General features: G+C 43.0%; 2 protein-coding genes across 2 annotated transcripts in view; one reads left to right on the plus strand and one right to left on the minus strand.

Annotated features, from left to right (window-relative positions):
• Positions 1 to 14,593, plus strand: part of dnah3 (dynein axonemal heavy chain 3) — a 38,630-nt gene extending 24,037 nt beyond the window's left edge. Inside the window, exons 39-59 of the mRNA XM_057323409.1 lie at positions 280 to 383; positions 487 to 781; positions 970 to 1,149; positions 1,228 to 1,351; positions 1,631 to 1,787; positions 2,539 to 2,682; positions 2,895 to 3,561; positions 3,656 to 3,821; positions 7,599 to 7,815; positions 7,985 to 8,167; positions 8,243 to 8,441; positions 8,525 to 10,666; positions 10,773 to 10,998; positions 11,580 to 11,824; positions 11,907 to 12,023; positions 12,444 to 12,601; positions 12,740 to 12,907; positions 13,284 to 13,426; positions 13,505 to 13,709; positions 13,820 to 13,957; positions 14,039 to 14,593. Coding sequence (XP_057179392.1) covers positions 280 to 383; positions 487 to 781; positions 970 to 1,149; positions 1,228 to 1,351; positions 1,631 to 1,787; positions 2,539 to 2,682; positions 2,895 to 3,561; positions 3,656 to 3,821; positions 7,599 to 7,815; positions 7,985 to 8,167; positions 8,243 to 8,441; positions 8,525 to 10,666; positions 10,773 to 10,998; positions 11,580 to 11,824; positions 11,907 to 12,023; positions 12,444 to 12,601; positions 12,740 to 12,907; positions 13,284 to 13,426; positions 13,505 to 13,709; positions 13,820 to 13,957; positions 14,039 to 14,392 — 6,332 coding nt within the window. The 3' untranslated portion in view covers positions 14,393 to 14,593. The remainder of the gene's footprint in view (positions 1 to 279; positions 384 to 486; positions 782 to 969; positions 1,150 to 1,227; positions 1,352 to 1,630; positions 1,788 to 2,538; positions 2,683 to 2,894; positions 3,562 to 3,655; positions 3,822 to 7,598; positions 7,816 to 7,984; positions 8,168 to 8,242; positions 8,442 to 8,524; positions 10,667 to 10,772; positions 10,999 to 11,579; positions 11,825 to 11,906; positions 12,024 to 12,443; positions 12,602 to 12,739; positions 12,908 to 13,283; positions 13,427 to 13,504; positions 13,710 to 13,819; positions 13,958 to 14,038) is intronic.
• Positions 14,594 to 14,647: 54 nt separating this feature from the next.
• Positions 14,648 to 16,333, minus strand: lyrm1 (LYR motif containing 1). Its single transcript, XM_057322152.1, has 5 exons — positions 16,208 to 16,333; positions 15,440 to 15,596; positions 15,307 to 15,367; positions 15,201 to 15,232; positions 14,648 to 15,057 (listed from the first exon to the last, which is right to left on the minus strand). Exons 2-5 carry the CDS (start codon positions 15,587 to 15,589, stop codon positions 14,944 to 14,946), a joined length of 357 nt encoding a protein of 118 aa, XP_057178135.1. The 5' UTR covers positions 15,590 to 15,596; positions 16,208 to 16,333; the 3' UTR covers positions 14,648 to 14,943.
• Between the last annotated feature and the right edge of the window lie 14 nt (positions 16,334 to 16,347).

Raw genomic sequence — 16,347 nt, forward strand, 5'->3', positions numbered from 1 at the left:
TTTATCAGACGTTTTTACACAGCAAAGGTTTTCCAAATCTCAAGATCTTTAGCAGGCATTTTACAGACACGCGGTCTATTTTTTCATCTTTAATCATGAATGAAACAGAACAAATTGAATCTTTGGTCAAAGATGTGACCTCAAAGACCAGTACAAAATCACCTCATAATCTCCATTGACAGGTTTTAATAAAGTCACTTAAAATTAGAAGCAGCATCAATTTAAATGTTGCTTTGATTGATGTGTTAATGAATGTTGTCGTCTCTGTTCTTCACACAGGCACTGTTTATGATTATTATTTTCATAAACAGGGCAGCGGTCAGTGGAACAGCTGGACTGAATCTATCAGTACAGAGGACAGAGTCATTCCTGCTGCTGCAAAAGTACAAGATATGATATGCACCACATTGACATTAGAAACTTTATTATATGTTGGGCAACACGAATGAAGTGAAGAAGCACACGCTCTCTCTTTCTGTCTCTCAGGTGTCTGATCTCATCATACCCACGGCAGAAACATCCCGCCAGCTCTTCTTCCTCAGGACGTATCTGTCACACGAGGTGCCCGCGCTGATCGTGGGACCCACAGGAACGGGCAAATCGGTGATCAACAACAACTTCCTGATGTCTCTACCCAAAGACAGATACACACCCAACTGCATCAACTTCTCCGCCCGGACCTCAGCCAATCAGACGCAAGATATCATCATGTCCAAACTGGACCGCCGGCGCAAAGGCGTGTTTGGACCACCGGTGGGCAAGAAATGCATCATCTATGTGGGTAAGAAATGAGTTTAGTACAAACCCTGTGTAAGATACAGCTCCATTTAAACATTTATGCAAAGGTAAATGTTCTCCTGTCTTGTAACTGTTTATTATTAATGTTAGTATAAAAGTGAACAAGACCAAAAAAACGATGTGTGTGACCCAGCAAATAGTAAAAGTGTCTCCTCCACTGCGTGTCTGCAGATGATCTGAACATGCCTGCTAAAGAGGTGTATGGAGCTCAACCTCCCATCGAACTCCTGCGGCAGTGGATCGATCACCGTCACTGGTACGACAAAAAAGACACGTCCAGACTGGACATCAAGGACGTGCTCTTTATGTCGGCTATGGGGCCACCTGGTGGAGGGAGAAATGACATTACAGGTAAACATCTGATCTTAAATGATCACAAGACAGGTGTTTTATATGTTGTCATTGTTTTGTATTTTGTCTCCCTTGCAGGACGATTCACACGACACTTGAATATTTTATCTATCGATTCGTTTGATGACGAGACGCTTGGTAACATCTTCACTTCCATCAGCGACTGGCACTTCAGTAATGGGTTCGACGCTTCATTCTGCAGGTGTGTGGATGTACAGTGCTCGTTTGTGTTATCTTATTTGAAAACAGTGAGGAAATATGAAGAGTTTATTTGCAAAAACAGATAACTCCATTTAAAAAAAACGTAATATCCAAAATATCCATCAAACTGTAGTCGGGTTGTTTTGATTATGTAATAATGACTCAAAACAATACAGCTGACTTACACAATGAAAACATGATAACATAATAAAAAAATATACGTTTTTGCAAAGTTAGAGTTTTAGCAGTCTGGGTGTGTGTGTGTGTGTGTTTGTTTCAGGTTGGGTAAAATCATGGTTCAGGCCACTATGGCCGTGTATAAGGACGCCATAGAGAGTTTCCTGCCCACTCCATCCAAATCTCACTATGTCTTCAACCTGCGAGACTTTGCCAGAGTCATTCGGGGTGTGATGCTGTGCCCATCAACACACATGCAGGTGAACTGTCACGCACACACACACACACGCACGCACGCACATGTTGGTTTCCATGTTTTATGGGGACATTCCATAGACGCAATGGTTTTTATACTGTACAAACTGTATATCATATTCCCTACCCCTAACCCACCCCCTAAACCTAACAATCACAAAAAACTTCCTGCTCTTTTAGATTTTCAAAAAAGTTCATTCTGTATGATTTATAAACTTGTTTCCTCATGGGGACAAAAAAATGTCCCCACAAGGACAAGGGTTTTGGATATTGCCATCTTTGTAGGGACATTTTGTCCCCATACCGTAGGGTTTACCATTCCCCCCCACACACACACACGGGGTCTTTTAATAGACATAATGATTTTTGTACTGTTCAAACTGTATTTTGTATCTCGTAACCCTCACCCTACCTCTAAACCTAACCTTCACAGAAGACCTTCTCCATTTTTACATTTTCAAATAAACATCATGTAGTTTGATTTATAAGCTGTCTTCAACTACTCTTTGTTTGGTCCCCATACTGTAGGGTTTACCAGGACCATACACACACTGCAGACACTCACAGACAAACTTACACAGAGAAAAACACAAAGACACATACAAACTTATACACAGACACATAGACATACAGTGAAACTCATTCAAACACACTCCGACACAAACTCAGACACACTCACCTGTAAAGGCACAGCAGACAATTCTGTTGCTTTGTGTTCAGAAAGATTCTGTGAGTTTTGTATTTCTGTTTCTACAGGAAGGTGATAAATTAATACGATTATGGATTCACGAGGTGTATCGTGTGTTTTACGATAGACTGGTTGATAATGATGACAGAGAGAAATTTTTTTGCCTTGTTAAAGAGAAAACATCAGCGTATTTCAAACAGAGCATTGACAAGGTGAGAGAAACATTCAGCAACTATTTTTATAACATATTGTCATTTTTTACTTTCATGTGAAATTAGACTCCAACATTTCATGACGGTGAAATATCATAAAATGAAAATGAAATGATTTTTGAAAAAGAATTCATCTGGTTATGGATATATTCGATTGGTTCATTTCTAATTGTAATAATATAGATTGACCGTTTTCTCTTCACACTGTTCAGCTCCTCGGGCATCTCACTCTGTCTGGTAAAGTTGAAGACGACAGCATTCGCAGCTTGTTTTTTGGCGACTACGCCAAACCAGACTCTGCCAGTAAACCATACGATGAGATCACAGACCTGCGAGCGCTCACAGAGGTGATGGACGTCTACCTGCGAGAGTTTAATAACATCAGCAAAGCGCCCATGAACCTCGTCATGTTTCAGTTCGCCATCGAACACATCTCCAGAATCTGCCGCGTGCTGAAACAAGACAACGGACACCTTCTCCTGGTCGGCATCGGCGGCTCAGGACGGCAGAGTGCCACTAAACTCGCCACCTTCATCAACGACTATGAGCTGTTTCAGATCGAACTGACCAAGAACTACAGCATGTCTGACTGGCGCGACAGCCTGAAACACCTGATGCTGAAAGCTGGGATTGAAGGGAAGAAAACAACGTTTCTGTTTAGCGACAACCAGATAAAGGATGAAGCCTTTGTTGAGGACATCAACATGCTGCTGAACACGGGAGACGTGCCGAACATCTTTCCGGTAGACGAGCGCGCTGACATCATCGAAAAAGTTCAGGGAATTGCACAAATGGAAGGAAGAAAGATTGACATCACACCACTGTCCATGTACAACTTCTTTATTGACCGAGTCAAAGCCAACCTTCATATTGTACTTGGTACGCTAGACTCTTTGACCTAAATAGATCCACTGTATTTTACACGAATGATTTTGTTCTAATACATCAAACTGTGTCCATGTGTGTCTGAAAGCGATGAGCCCGATTGGGGAAGGTTTCCGCAACCGTCTGAGGATGTTTCCATCCCTGATCAACTGCTGCACCATAGACTGGTTTCAGGCCTGGCCCAAAGACGCACTGGAGATGGTCGCCAACAAGTTCCTTGAGGATCTGGACCTGGAGGAGAACATCATGACAGAGTGAGCTCATGAACAAGACTTCATTCCATAATCCCATACTTCACATTTACAGTAAGGGTCTGATCAGACAGAACGCGTCTTTTGCTGTGAGACGCGCCTCTTTTGAATTGTTTTCAGTTGGCAGGGAGCGTTTTGCGCGCTGCTTATGCGCGCCGGGCGCCTCGCGTTTCTGCCGCCTGCTGCGCCTCGCGTTTTAGGCGGAGCGCTCTGAGCGCCAGAAGTTGAAAAAAACTCAACTCTGAGCAGAAAAGCGCTTGACGTCATGTGCGCTTTTTTTCCATTGTCCAATCGGATGAGTGGAGAGGCGGGGCTTCCCTTGTCGCAATGCTCGGAACGCCTGAAGACGTGGAGGAGAAACTTGTTGTGGCTGTTTCGAGTTACCTAGCAACATACAAAAAAAAAACGCTGCGCGCTACTCTTTTCAAAGAGTCACCAAAAGAGCAGCGCGTGAAATGAAAAGCGCGTTCTGTGTGATTGTACCCTAAGGCTCCAGATCCACCGAGGCGATTTTACGCGGCTGAAAACGCCGCTTGCGGGCGTTTAAATGGCGTTTTGGTTTTTCAAGCGGAGGTGCGTTGGTTACTATGATACGCTGAGCGTGAAAAAAACCGCTGTAGAGCACCTGCGCTGAGCCTGCGGAAAAGAACGCCAGCTGCTGCTGTTTCCGTTGGAAACAATTGAAAAAAACACGCTGTACGCCGGCAGAAACGCTTGGTGGACACAACCCCTTAATGAAGCTCAACTTGCCTTTTTTTCTACAAAAAGATACTTAGATTCCAGTTCACCAGATTAATCTGCAGAGTACACTGTTCATTGGTTGTTTTTCCCAAAAGTGTAACACATCAGTGACAGTGGTTCACAAAAAATATTCCTGCTCATATGTTGTTCTTTCATAGTTCAGGAGATTTGATGGAACAAGTTCTCAGTTGTGTCATTTAAGGGGCGATTCACATTTCGCGTCTTTTGCACGGGCACGTTCGTTATTTTAATGGGCAACTGGGGTCATTTGACTAGAGAAAGTGGTTAGATGTTTCTTTTAAAGTAACTCAGGTGAAACAAAAAGAGAAACAACTGACACTGTTGTAACACATGAGGAGGATGGAGATGTAAAATGAGTGTGGATTTGTGTAAATTGTATGAAATCAAACTCAAATGTTTGAGTTCATATTGAGATCTTCCATAATATGTGACACTGGACCACAAAACCAGTCTTAAGTAGCACAGGAATATTAAAAAAGCCAACAAAACATTGTATGGGTCAAAATGATCTATTTTTATTTCATGCCAAAAATCAGTAGATCATGTTCCATTAATTTGTTTTGTAAATTTCCTACTGTAAATATATCAAAACTTTATTTTTGTGAGTGGATGCAGCAAAACCGTTAACAAAAATGGCCAGAAACACGCCTACGAACTTCACTCGCTGCTGTCCGCTTTTTGGGCATTACCCACACACGATTGGGATCTATGTAAAGCTTCGAATTTCTGCTTTCTGGTTCATATACTCTCCACATTGTCATTACAGTGGTAAGCTAATAGAGAGCGTTAAAACAAACCTGTTTCTTCTTAGTAACGGCCTGCTACACTGCCTCTGATGGATAACTTGTGCTTTTCTCAATGTTTTTTTGCACCCTCAGTTTCCAGAGTTTTAACTAGTTGTATCTCGACCAAATATTGTCCGATCCTAACAAACCATACATCTCAATTTCGAAGATTGACTCAACCAAGACTGAGCTCAGTTTAACACATTGTTGACATCTTGTCAGGGAATACGGCGTGGAAGAACCCAAGCGCAGGCAGGCAGTGAAGGGGTTAACAGAGAATATTTATTGTAACAACTAAACAAACAAAAACACCCACGAGGGGGTAACGAGGACAAGACTAATATAAATGAAAACACTGAAAACAAAACACTTCCGTCGATGGGGCAAAAACAGCAGGACAAGCTAAACTAAAATATCACACGACACAATGTCTTACAAAAACACGGCAGGGTAACTAAGGCAGGGTATGGCAAAACACAAAACTCACAAGATACGAACAAGGTGATGAACAGGACCACGGGTAACAGCAAGAGTACAAGAACAAGGTACAAGAATATACTGAACGCACAAAACACACGTAATACACGAGCACAGGACAATGAAACATGAGGGTATATAAAGGGAACACAAACGAGGGATAACGACACAGGGCAGGTGTGGGTAATGAAACACTCAGGGAAAGATAACAAGGAAACGAGAGGAGCGGGGCCAATGACAAGACACTGGAGAGAACGTATATTATTGTCAAAAGGACAATAATATGTTTCTCTCCACATATAACCAAAGGCTTTGTCATGGCTCTGCTACAGGACCAAGAAAAACATGACTAAATGAAGCAGAGCCATGACACATCTCTTCTGAAACTCTAATGACAGAAACATTTGTGAGATTTCTAACTCTTTATCTCAGGCACACATGAGATTTAAGCAAGACTTTCCATTTACTCTCCATTTAATCTCATTCATGTCTAAGAGAAATAATAGCGATATTAAAGTGGCAATCCGTAAGTTTTTTTGATTAAAAATGAACTAAAACCAATATTGAGCAAGTACATGAAAGAACGGTGTTTAAAACTGTGTCATTACCCTTGCTGGATTCACCACGGAAAGCTTGTAATAATGATTTGTAATTTTCCTTGTCGGGTAGTGTTTCTCAGGAAATCCTTATTTGGTGTCTTTTGTCTATGCGTCATTTCGTCACATTCGTGAACAGAACGAAGAGGATCCGGCTGCTAGCCCGCGTGTGGATGCTGCGGGTGACGGGTAGCATTGTACACAGACTTTTTTGGGGGGAAATTTTTTACTATTATTTATGGCGGTGTTTAGTACTTTTAAATGCCAAGCAGCGCTGACATATGGGGATTCATCAGTTGTGAAAACCAAGAAAGTACGAACTGATGAGAGTTTTATGTTCATTATGATAAATGTAACTCATGCCCTGTTTGCAGGGATTAGTATTATCTGGGGACCTCGTGTGATTTAGAAATGACCTCCCCACATCTGTATTTCATGTGGCGCACTCGCATGGGATAAGTGAAGCCTGTGATTTTACTCAAAATTACGGACTTACTTTCCGGGAAATGATGGCAAGGTTTTGCGTATAGTTTATGTATATATAGTTGTATGGTGTAGAATGATATATGACCATACCTGTCAGCATTTGAGACCCGCGATCACGGATCTTCTGTCCGGTTCGCGTTACGGGAGACTCCCGGCCAAAAACGGCAGTGTTGGCAGGTATGGATATGACCCAGCACCCCAAAATAATATCAAAACACTTCAACACAGCCTCCATTTGCGCTATTTGGGTCTGTTTATGTTGTTATTTGTTTCGTGTTGTATCATCTGCCATGTTATCTGTTATGCTTATTATGCGCTACTGATGTACAGTGAAGATGTATAGTCACAGGCCACACGTGACATACGACTCAAAACATCAGATCAGACTCATCCGCTTTTACTCACGTAAAGAAAATCCTCCGCACATCACTTGCAGTAGCAATTACAAACTGAGATGGCGACAAAGAGGCCATTCTTACGGACTGCCACTTTAAAGGGAACTTATTTGTGATTTTTCTTGTTTGTATGTTGATGTCATCAGTCTTTATCTGAGGACAAAAATGTAGCTTTTCAATAACTTTGAAAATTTCGATTTTGACACCCTCTTAAAAACTCATGAAGGCTTATGTTGTTTGTTTGCCATCTTCTCTCTCTCTCTCTCTCTTTACTCTCAGGGTGGTCGACATGTGTAAAACCTTCCAGGAGAGCGTGAGAGAGTTGTCCGAGCGATACTACTCGCAGCTGCGCAGACATAATTACGTCACTCCAACCTCTTATCTGGAGCTCATCCTGACCTACAAAACACTGCTGAACTCCAAACGCAGTGAGGTGAATGGCCTCAGGAGCCGCTACATAGTCGGCTTGCAGAAACTTGACTTCGCTGCCTCTCAGGTGAGACTGAGACACGTCACCAGTCACTTCGGTCACTGCTCCTCCAATCTGTGTCTGATAGATGATGAGACATACAGTTCTATAATTGTACATATTTAAGTTGCAAATGTATTATGTGCATTATAAGTTCACAATAGTGAATGACTGTGAATGAACATGTGATGTGCAGGTAGCGGTAATGCAGCAGGAGCTCACAGCACTGCAGCCAGAACTGATCGAGACAGCAAAGCAAACCGATCAGATGATGGTGAAGATCGAAAAAGAAACGGTAGAAGTGGATGCTAAGAAAGAGCTCGTCAGCGCCGATGAGAAAGTTGCCAACAAAGCGGCAGCCGCTGCTAAATCCATCAAGGTAACTGAATGTGAGATCTGAATAATGAAAGGTTTGTGAGATTGCGAAGTGAAACTGATGCTTTTTCACAAACAGGATGAGTGTGAGGGGGATCTTGCGGAGGCGTTGCCGGCACTGGAAGCGGCTCTTGCCGCTCTGGACACACTGAAGCCGGCTGACATCACTGTCCTGAAGACCATGCAGAATCCTCCCGGTCCTGTCAAACTCGTCATGGAGTCCATCTGTGTCATGAAGGGCATCAAACCAGAAAGAAAACAAGACCCTGGAGGATCAGGTGTGAGAATTTCTGAGCATGAGCTAAGAGTCACATTATCTTGTTTCCGTCTTTTTATTTGCTTTGCTCTTTTTTCCTCGCAGGGAAGATGATTGATGACTTCTGGGGCCCTTCTAAAAAGCTTCTGGGTGACTTAAAATTCCTTGAGAGCCTTAAGACATTCAACAAGGATAATATACCTGCTGCTAACATCAAGAAAATCCGAGAGAAGTTTATAGAGAACCCAGACTTTCAGCCTTCGGCGATCAAGAGCGTGTCCTCCGCCTGCGAGGGGCTCTGCAAATGGGTGCGTGCCATGGAAGTGTACGAGCGCGTGGCGAAGGTTGTCGCCCCCAAGAAGGAGCGGTTACAGGCGGCAGAGGCAGAGTTGTCCATTCAGATGAAGAAGCTGGACGTGAAACGCGTCGAGCTGAAGGAAGTAGAGGATCGACTTCAGGCTCTGAACGACACATTTGAGCAGATGATACAAAAGAAAAAAGACCTGGAGGAAAACATCGACGTCTGTTCACAGAAACTCATACGGGCTGAGAAACTGATCGGAGGTCTGGGTGGAGAGAAGGACAGGTGGACGGAGGCGGCACGCGCGCTCGGCGTTAAATACACCAACCTGACAGGTGACGTGCTGTTGTCCTCGGCCACCGTGTCGTACCTCGGAGCGTTCACCGTGGATTACCGCGTGGCATGTCAGCGAGAGTGGCACGAGCTCTGCGGTGAGAAGAAAGTGCCTTGTTCAGAAGACTTCACGCTCAGCAACACTCTAGGTAACCAGGTGCTCATCCGGACATGGCAGATCGCTGGATTACCCGTGGACTCTTTCTCCACCGATAACGGAATCATCGTCTCCAACTCTCGCCGGTGGCCGCTCATGATCGACCCGCAGGGACAAGCCAACAAATGGATCAAGAACATGAACAAATCCAACAAACTCTCAGTCATTAAACTCTCAGACAGCAACTACATCCGCACCCTCGAGAACGCCATCCAGTTTGGCACGCCCGTCCTCCTGGAGAACGTGGGTGAGGAGCTGGACGCGGTTTTGGAGCCGGTTCTTCTGAAGCAGACCTTTAAACAACAGGGCGTGGAATACATGAGAGTGGGCGAGAACACGGTGGAATATTCCAGCGACTTTCGCTTCTACATAACCACAGGATTGAGGAACCCGCATTTCCTGCCAGAGGTGGCCGTAAAAGTTTGCCTGTTGAACTTCATGATCACGCCGCTGGGACTTGAAGATCAGCTGCTGGGGATTGTGGCTGCAAAAGAGAAACCAGAACTGGAGGAGAAGAAGAGTCAACTCATCGTCGAAAGCGCACACAACAACAAGCAGTTAAAAGAGATCGAGAATAAAATCCTCGAGGTTCTGTCGGCTTCAGAAGGGAACATTCTAGAAGATGAGACCGCAATCCAGGTTCTCTCATCGTCTAAAGTGCTGTCAGAAGAGATCTCGAAGAAGCAGAAAATCGCAAGTGTGACTGAAAACGAGATCGATGAGACGCGTCTGGGTTACCGAGCGGTTGCAGAGCACTCGTCTATTTTGTTCTTCTGTATCTCAGATCTGGCAAACATCGATCCCATGTATCAGTATTCTCTCACGTGGTTTATCAATCTGTACCTGCAGTCCATCGCTCACAGTTCTCCCAGCGATGACCTTCAGATCCGTACAACCAACATCTTAAATCACTTCACCATGCGGGTTTATCATAACGTGTGTCGCTCTCTGTTTGAGAAAGACAAGCTCCTGTTCTCTCTTCTTCTGACCGTTGGCATCATGCAGGGCAAAGGTCAGGTGGACGACCTCATCTGGCGCTTCCTTCTCACAGGAGGTGTTGCTCTGGAAAACCCACACCCAAACCCAGCTCCGGAGTGGCTTTCAGACAAATCGTGGTCAGAGGTCGTCCGCGCTTCCAAACTTCCGCGTCTAGAGGGATTCTTTGAACACGTACGGGAGAACGTTACATCATGGAAACAGATTTACGACTCGAGTCATCCACAAGAAGAGCCGTTACCGGGGAAGTGGAACACACTGGTGGGTATGGAGCGCATGGTGGTGCTGCGCTGCTTCAGACCTGATAAACTGGTGCTGGCGGTGCAACAGTTCATCGTGGAGAATATGGGCCGCACGTACATCGAGCCTCCCACCTTTGACCTGGCGGAAAGCTACAATGACTCAAACTGCTGTTCGCCTCTCATCTTCGTTCTCTCTCCGGGATCAGACCCGACTGCAGGTAACATTGAATAAATCTGCATCAACATAAAATAGTTACTTCTCCAAAGAAACTCTGATATAAAGCTAGACTTTCGATCGTCTCTTGTACCGTGTGTTGTGTTTAGGACTGCTGAAGTTTGCTGACGATTTAGGAATGGGCGGCAGTAAGAGACAGACGATCTCTCTGGGTCAGGGTCAGGGTCCCGTCGCTGAGCAGCTGATCAGAGAAGCACTGACGAGCGGCACCTGGGTCGTACTGCAGAACTGTCACCTCGCGACCAGCTGGATGCCAACTTTAGAAAAGATCTGCGATGAGCTCATCACACCAGAAAACACACACACAAGCTTCAGGTCACAATCACTGTCCTGTTTTATATCAACTCGTATGACTGAAAACACATCTGCGGAAGTCTCATCTGCATCTCAGATATTTGTCATGAGAAAAAGAATCTCACAAATGTGTCTGTCATGAGAGTTTGAGAAGAGATGTCATCAATGTGTCAAACTGAGCTCAGATTTGTCTGCAATCAAAAGTCAATATTAGTGAAGATCTCAATATGAACTCAAACATTTCTCATCAAATTGACTCAAATCCAGATTATTTTACCTCAACAATCTACTTTGTTACACCTTCATATACTCTCATGGATTTTAACAATTGTCATATTTGTTTCTAGTTTTATTTTAAGCAGACACGATGCCATTTTTCTTTGGGAATTATGGACATTTATCTCCACTAATTCTCATATAAGAGAATATTTTTTAAAATATTTATTATTTATTTCTGCATTTAGCAGACACTGTTTTCTAAACGTTTTTTATCAGTACATGTGTTCCATGGGGATCAAGCCCATGACCTTAGTGCCGCTAACGCAATGCTTTACTACTTTATCTAATCATGTAACCTGAGCGATGTTTTTTGTGTGTTGTAGGCTGTGGTTGACCAGTCACCCATCTGATAAGTTTCCAGTGAGTATTTTACAGAACGGCGTGAAAATGACAAACGAACCTCCCAAAGGACTGAGGGCAAACTTACTGCGATCTTACCTCAGCGACCCCATCTCAGACCCCGGCTTCTTCAACAGCTCCGCTAAAGCTGACATCTGGCAGAAACTGCTGTTCGGTCTGTGCTTCTTTCACGGTCTCGTGCAGGAGAGGAGAACCTTCGGCCCGCTCGGTCAGATATTACTCTGTGACATCGAGAGATTATGTTTATTGTTTATGTTTATTGTCTGTTTATTCTTGGGGTTTTTCTGCAGGTTGGAACATTCCCTATGAGTTTAATGAGTCTGATTTGCGAATCAGCGTTCGTCAGATTCAGATGTTTCTGGATGAGTATGAGGAGGTTCCGCTGGAGGCGCTCACGTATCTGACAGGTGACGTCAGCATTGCGTCATGTTTTTAAGCTGTCAGTGATTGTACCCATGTTCTCTGCAGAGTTATTATAGTTTTGATTTTAGTTTCATTAATATTTTAAATTAGCTTTTAATTTTAGATCTTTAGTTTTTATGTTAATTTTAGTTAAAGTTTTAGCAATTTTGGGACATGCTTTTGTCTTTTTATAATTGATAATTGATTTGTTTATTTTTTATGTTGCTATATAATATTAATTAATTTCTATTTTAGTTTTTGATTATAATTTTAGTGCTTTAACCTCATTTCAATTAATTTTTGAGGCAACGGTTCAATTTTTCCTTTTTAAGGAAGTTTTTCCCATCATTTTTAGGTCAATATTTGATTTGATTTTAATGAACAGCGACGTTTTAGTAAACTAAAATAACCTTGGTTCTCTGTAGGCGAGTGTAATTATGGTGGACGGGTGACTGATGATAAAGACCGGAGACTGCTGATGTCCCTCCTGTCCATTTTCTACAGCCGGGAACTTATAGAACAGAACAACTATCACGTGTGTGAGGGAGATCTGTATTATGTGCCGTCACACGGTCTCTACCAGGTACACACGCGCTACATACAGCACCCGTGTGTGTGCATTATTCTAAAAATAAAGTACCTTTAAAGGTGTTGAATATAAAGCTCTTTGAGTAGAGTGTCAGATTATAAGAAAATAACTCGTAATCAATTTTCTGTCTAGAGCTATGTTGACTATATCCGTAACCTGCCAATCACTGCTGAGCCCGAAGTCTTCGGCCTTCACAGCAATGCTAATATCACCAAGGACAACCAGGAGACCAATCAGCTCTTAGATGGAGTGCTGCTGACTCTACCACGACAAACAAGAGGCGGAGCCAAGTCACCACAGGTGGGAGGAGCCATAAATAAATGTTGATTGGCAGGTCTGTGTCAGTGATGCAACAGTATTGCACCTTTTGTAGTTGAACAAGTTGTACGTCAACATCATGTAGCCACTGTTTCAAAGACGCTAGAAGAGCAAAGAATGTGCCTGCACAACTCACAAAACATAGGTCAGTTATTATCAGGGAAATTAAACACCAAATTGGAAACCAAGGACATGTAGCAGGTACTATGTAACGAAACACGTAGCATTTTTTGCAGGTACTACATAACAAAACAATGCAGTTCTTATGATCACCCTTTTTTAAAGATAAACATCAAGGTATCATTTTAAGTAGATGAGGAAATGGTTGTCTGATGGCAGGTGTTTTTTGCATCTCTAGGAGGTTGTAGATGAGCTGGCCGAGGGACTGTTAGCCAAACTCCCCCCTGAGTTTGACATTGAAGTGGTTACAGCTAAATATCCGCTCCTGTATGCAGAGTCGATGAACACGGTCTTACGTCAGGAGCTCATTCGATTCAACAGGTACCTGTGGCACCACTAGACAGATGATTCTCTGAGACGACTCTTGTTGAGCACTCGTGTGTTTATTTGGATTTTCAGTCTGTCAAAAGTGGTGCGCAGCAGCCTGCTTAACACCCAGAAGGCACTGAGGGGGCAGGTCGTGATGTCTGCTGAGTTGGAGAATGTTTTTAACAGTCTGCTCGTAGGGAAGGTTCCAACCACGTGGGCCGCAAAATCCTACCCGTCCCTCAAACCGCTCGGGAGCTACATGTCTGATTTCCTCGCCAGACTGCAGTTTCTACAGGTGAGCAACAGTCTGATGCATACTACAGGATTTTCATTGCTGAAGCAGTGTGCGTTACTAACCAGTTTGTGTCTTTTTCACTTTCGGTTGTTTGTATTTGTGTGTGTTAGGACTGGATTGATAATGGTCCTCCAGCAGTCTTCTGGATATCTGCTTTTTATTTTACTCAATCTTTCCTCACTGGTGTGTCTCAGAACTTTGCTCGCAAATACACCATCCCCATCGACTACATCGGCTTTGAATTTGAGGTCTGTGTGTTCGCGAGGTGTAAAAACTGTGATGTATTGCAATTTTTTTGCTTTTTCTCTCATGTGCATTGGCTCTTTCAGGTGTGTAAACAGGAAACTCATATGGAGCAGAAGCCAGATGACGGAGCTTACGTCCGTGGGTTTTTTCTAGAGGGAGCGTGCTGGGATCGTGAACGCATGGTCATCAGCGAGTCTGTTCCTAAAGTTCTGTTTGATCCGCTGCCCGTAATCTGGCTGAAACCCGGAGAGAGCGCCACGTTCCTGCATGAGAACGTTTACGTCTGCCCGGTTTACAAGACCAGCGCCAGACGCGGAACACTCTCCACCACCGGCCATTCCACAAACTACGTGCTCTCCATCGAGCTGCCCTCTGACATGCCCCAGAAACACTGGATCAACCGCGGGGTCGCCTGCCTGTGCCAACTAGACAACTGACCGTCAGCAAGACATCGTGAGAATGCAATTGTGTTTACATTTGCCAGGGATATATAAAACAAGCCACTAAAGCACTGATTAGCATATGATGTTGATTTAGAATAGAATAATAAACCAATGAAGCAAAGCATTCGTGTCATTTTATGGATGTCAAAATTCTTTTTCATAGTATGAAAGAAACTCACTAAAAAGTTATCATTGTCTTATTTAAAAAGAGAAAGCTTGAACCTGACAGCAGTGACGAATGACATTTATCTTTATTCAGTTCAGCGTCATTTTAGTTAGAGAACAGCTGGTTATTTCTGATGTGCGTAAATAATAAATAATAATAATAGCAATGATCTTTACTTAGTAAGCAGGTTAGAAACAAAATAGTCAAGAAAATAGAACACTTTTATCATTAACCATACATTAATAATTCACATCAACATTCTGCACATTCTAAGAATGATCTGTGACAAGTAACAGACAGACTTTGTGTTGTTCCCTGCTGGGAAACAGTTGTATATCTGTATTGTGCATGTGTGTTTATGTAGTGTATGTACAGTATGTCAGGTCTCATCATGAGACTGTAGATACACAGGTTTGGCTTGTTTCCTCAGTCTCTCCTGAGCTCGAAGCTTTCTGCCCTTCTGTGTAGCCAGACCCATCGGAGGAAGATATGACTGAGGAAGAATAAAACACAATTCTGAGTGAATCTTGGAAACTGTCAGGATTGTCATCAGTTACATCCACATGTTAAAATCACACATCTGCAGCAGTGTTATTGTGATGAGGCTATGACACAGACTCATTTAAAAACACTCACCGGTCTGGGATAAGGGTTTCTATAATGAAGTCCTGCAACGCAAAACAAAACGACATTTAGATGCTCCCTTTGCTTTCAAACTGTGAGCCGTGTAAATAATACACACCAATCTCTATCCGTGCTTCACATTCCTCAATGCATCTCTTGACTGATTCTGGATCTGTGATCTGCAACAGAGAGAACACAAACATCTATAACAGCTCATACAGGTCATCAGCTGATATCAGATCAGTCCATACCTGTTGGTTTTGTCTGAAAAGAGTTCGAGCCTCCTGGGCTATATATTTCCTCTCTGTATCAGTGTCCTGTGGTAAAGCAGACTGTGCCTGCCAGCTGCGGGCGATGCGCAATACCCTCCTGTAGAGAGACAGCACATCTGAGCGAGACATCCCAGACCTGTGAACATGACCAATCATACTTTATATCCGCAAGTTTGTCAGAAATACACACCGTTAACCCCCCCCACACACACCCACCCCACTTTACAATACTACATACAGTATTAATGCGGGATTATTCAGACAAGAATAAAAATTCTGTCATGTGAATCAAAACCTGTATGTGAGTCTTTCTTCAGTTGAACGCAAAAGAAGATATTTTGAGAAATGTCTCAGTGGTTTTGTGTTCATACAATGGAAGTCAATGAGGTTCAGTGTTGTTTTATTATCTACATTCTTCTAAAGATCTTTTTTTCTGCACAGGAAAGAAACACATACAAGTTTGCAATGACAGCAAATGATGATAGAATCTCTTAATTTCTTGTTTTATTTATTCCCCTCACTTGTTAATTATACTAAACATGAATTATTTTCCAGTATATAATACAATACATATAAATCGGGTTCATTCACTGTGTCTTTGTGTGAGGTTTTACATGACCTTTATATAACTGTTAGGTAAACAAACAGAATTTATGTCAACGTTAACAGACCGCATAATTCAATATTTTACTTATTCGACATTTATCTATTTATTAGCTCCACCTCTAGATGAATTAAAAATATTACCTATATGAATCTGTCCTGCAGCACAGGCTCAACAATCATATTTGTTTCAGCTCATGTGTGAACAACACTTCCGCTTTCTAGCGTCAAAGTGTTCGCGAATGATGACGTCTTCCTGGTTCCTTCCTGGTTCGACATAGTCA

The sequence above is a fragment of the Triplophysa rosa genome, linkage group LG23 (assembly GCF_024868665.1).
Source record: "Triplophysa rosa linkage group LG23, Trosa_1v2, whole genome shotgun sequence".
Classification (NCBI taxonomy): Eukaryota; Metazoa; Chordata; class Actinopteri; order Cypriniformes; family Nemacheilidae; genus Triplophysa; species Triplophysa rosa.

Excerpts from the sequence above, each read along its gene's own strand:
- lyrm1 (XM_057322152.1), bottom strand. The coding sequence starts at position 15,589 with ATGTCTCGCTCAGATGTGCTGTCTCTCTACAGGAGGGTATTGCGCATC. Across the intron at positions 15,368-15,439 it reads TTTTCAGACAAAACCAACAG|ATCACAGATCCAGAATCAGT; the intron begins GTATGGACTGAT and ends TCTCTGTTGCAG. Across the intron at positions 15,233-15,306 it reads TGAAGCACGGATAGAGATTG|GACTTCATTATAGAAACCCT; the intron begins GTGTGTATTATT and ends TTTGCGTTGCAG.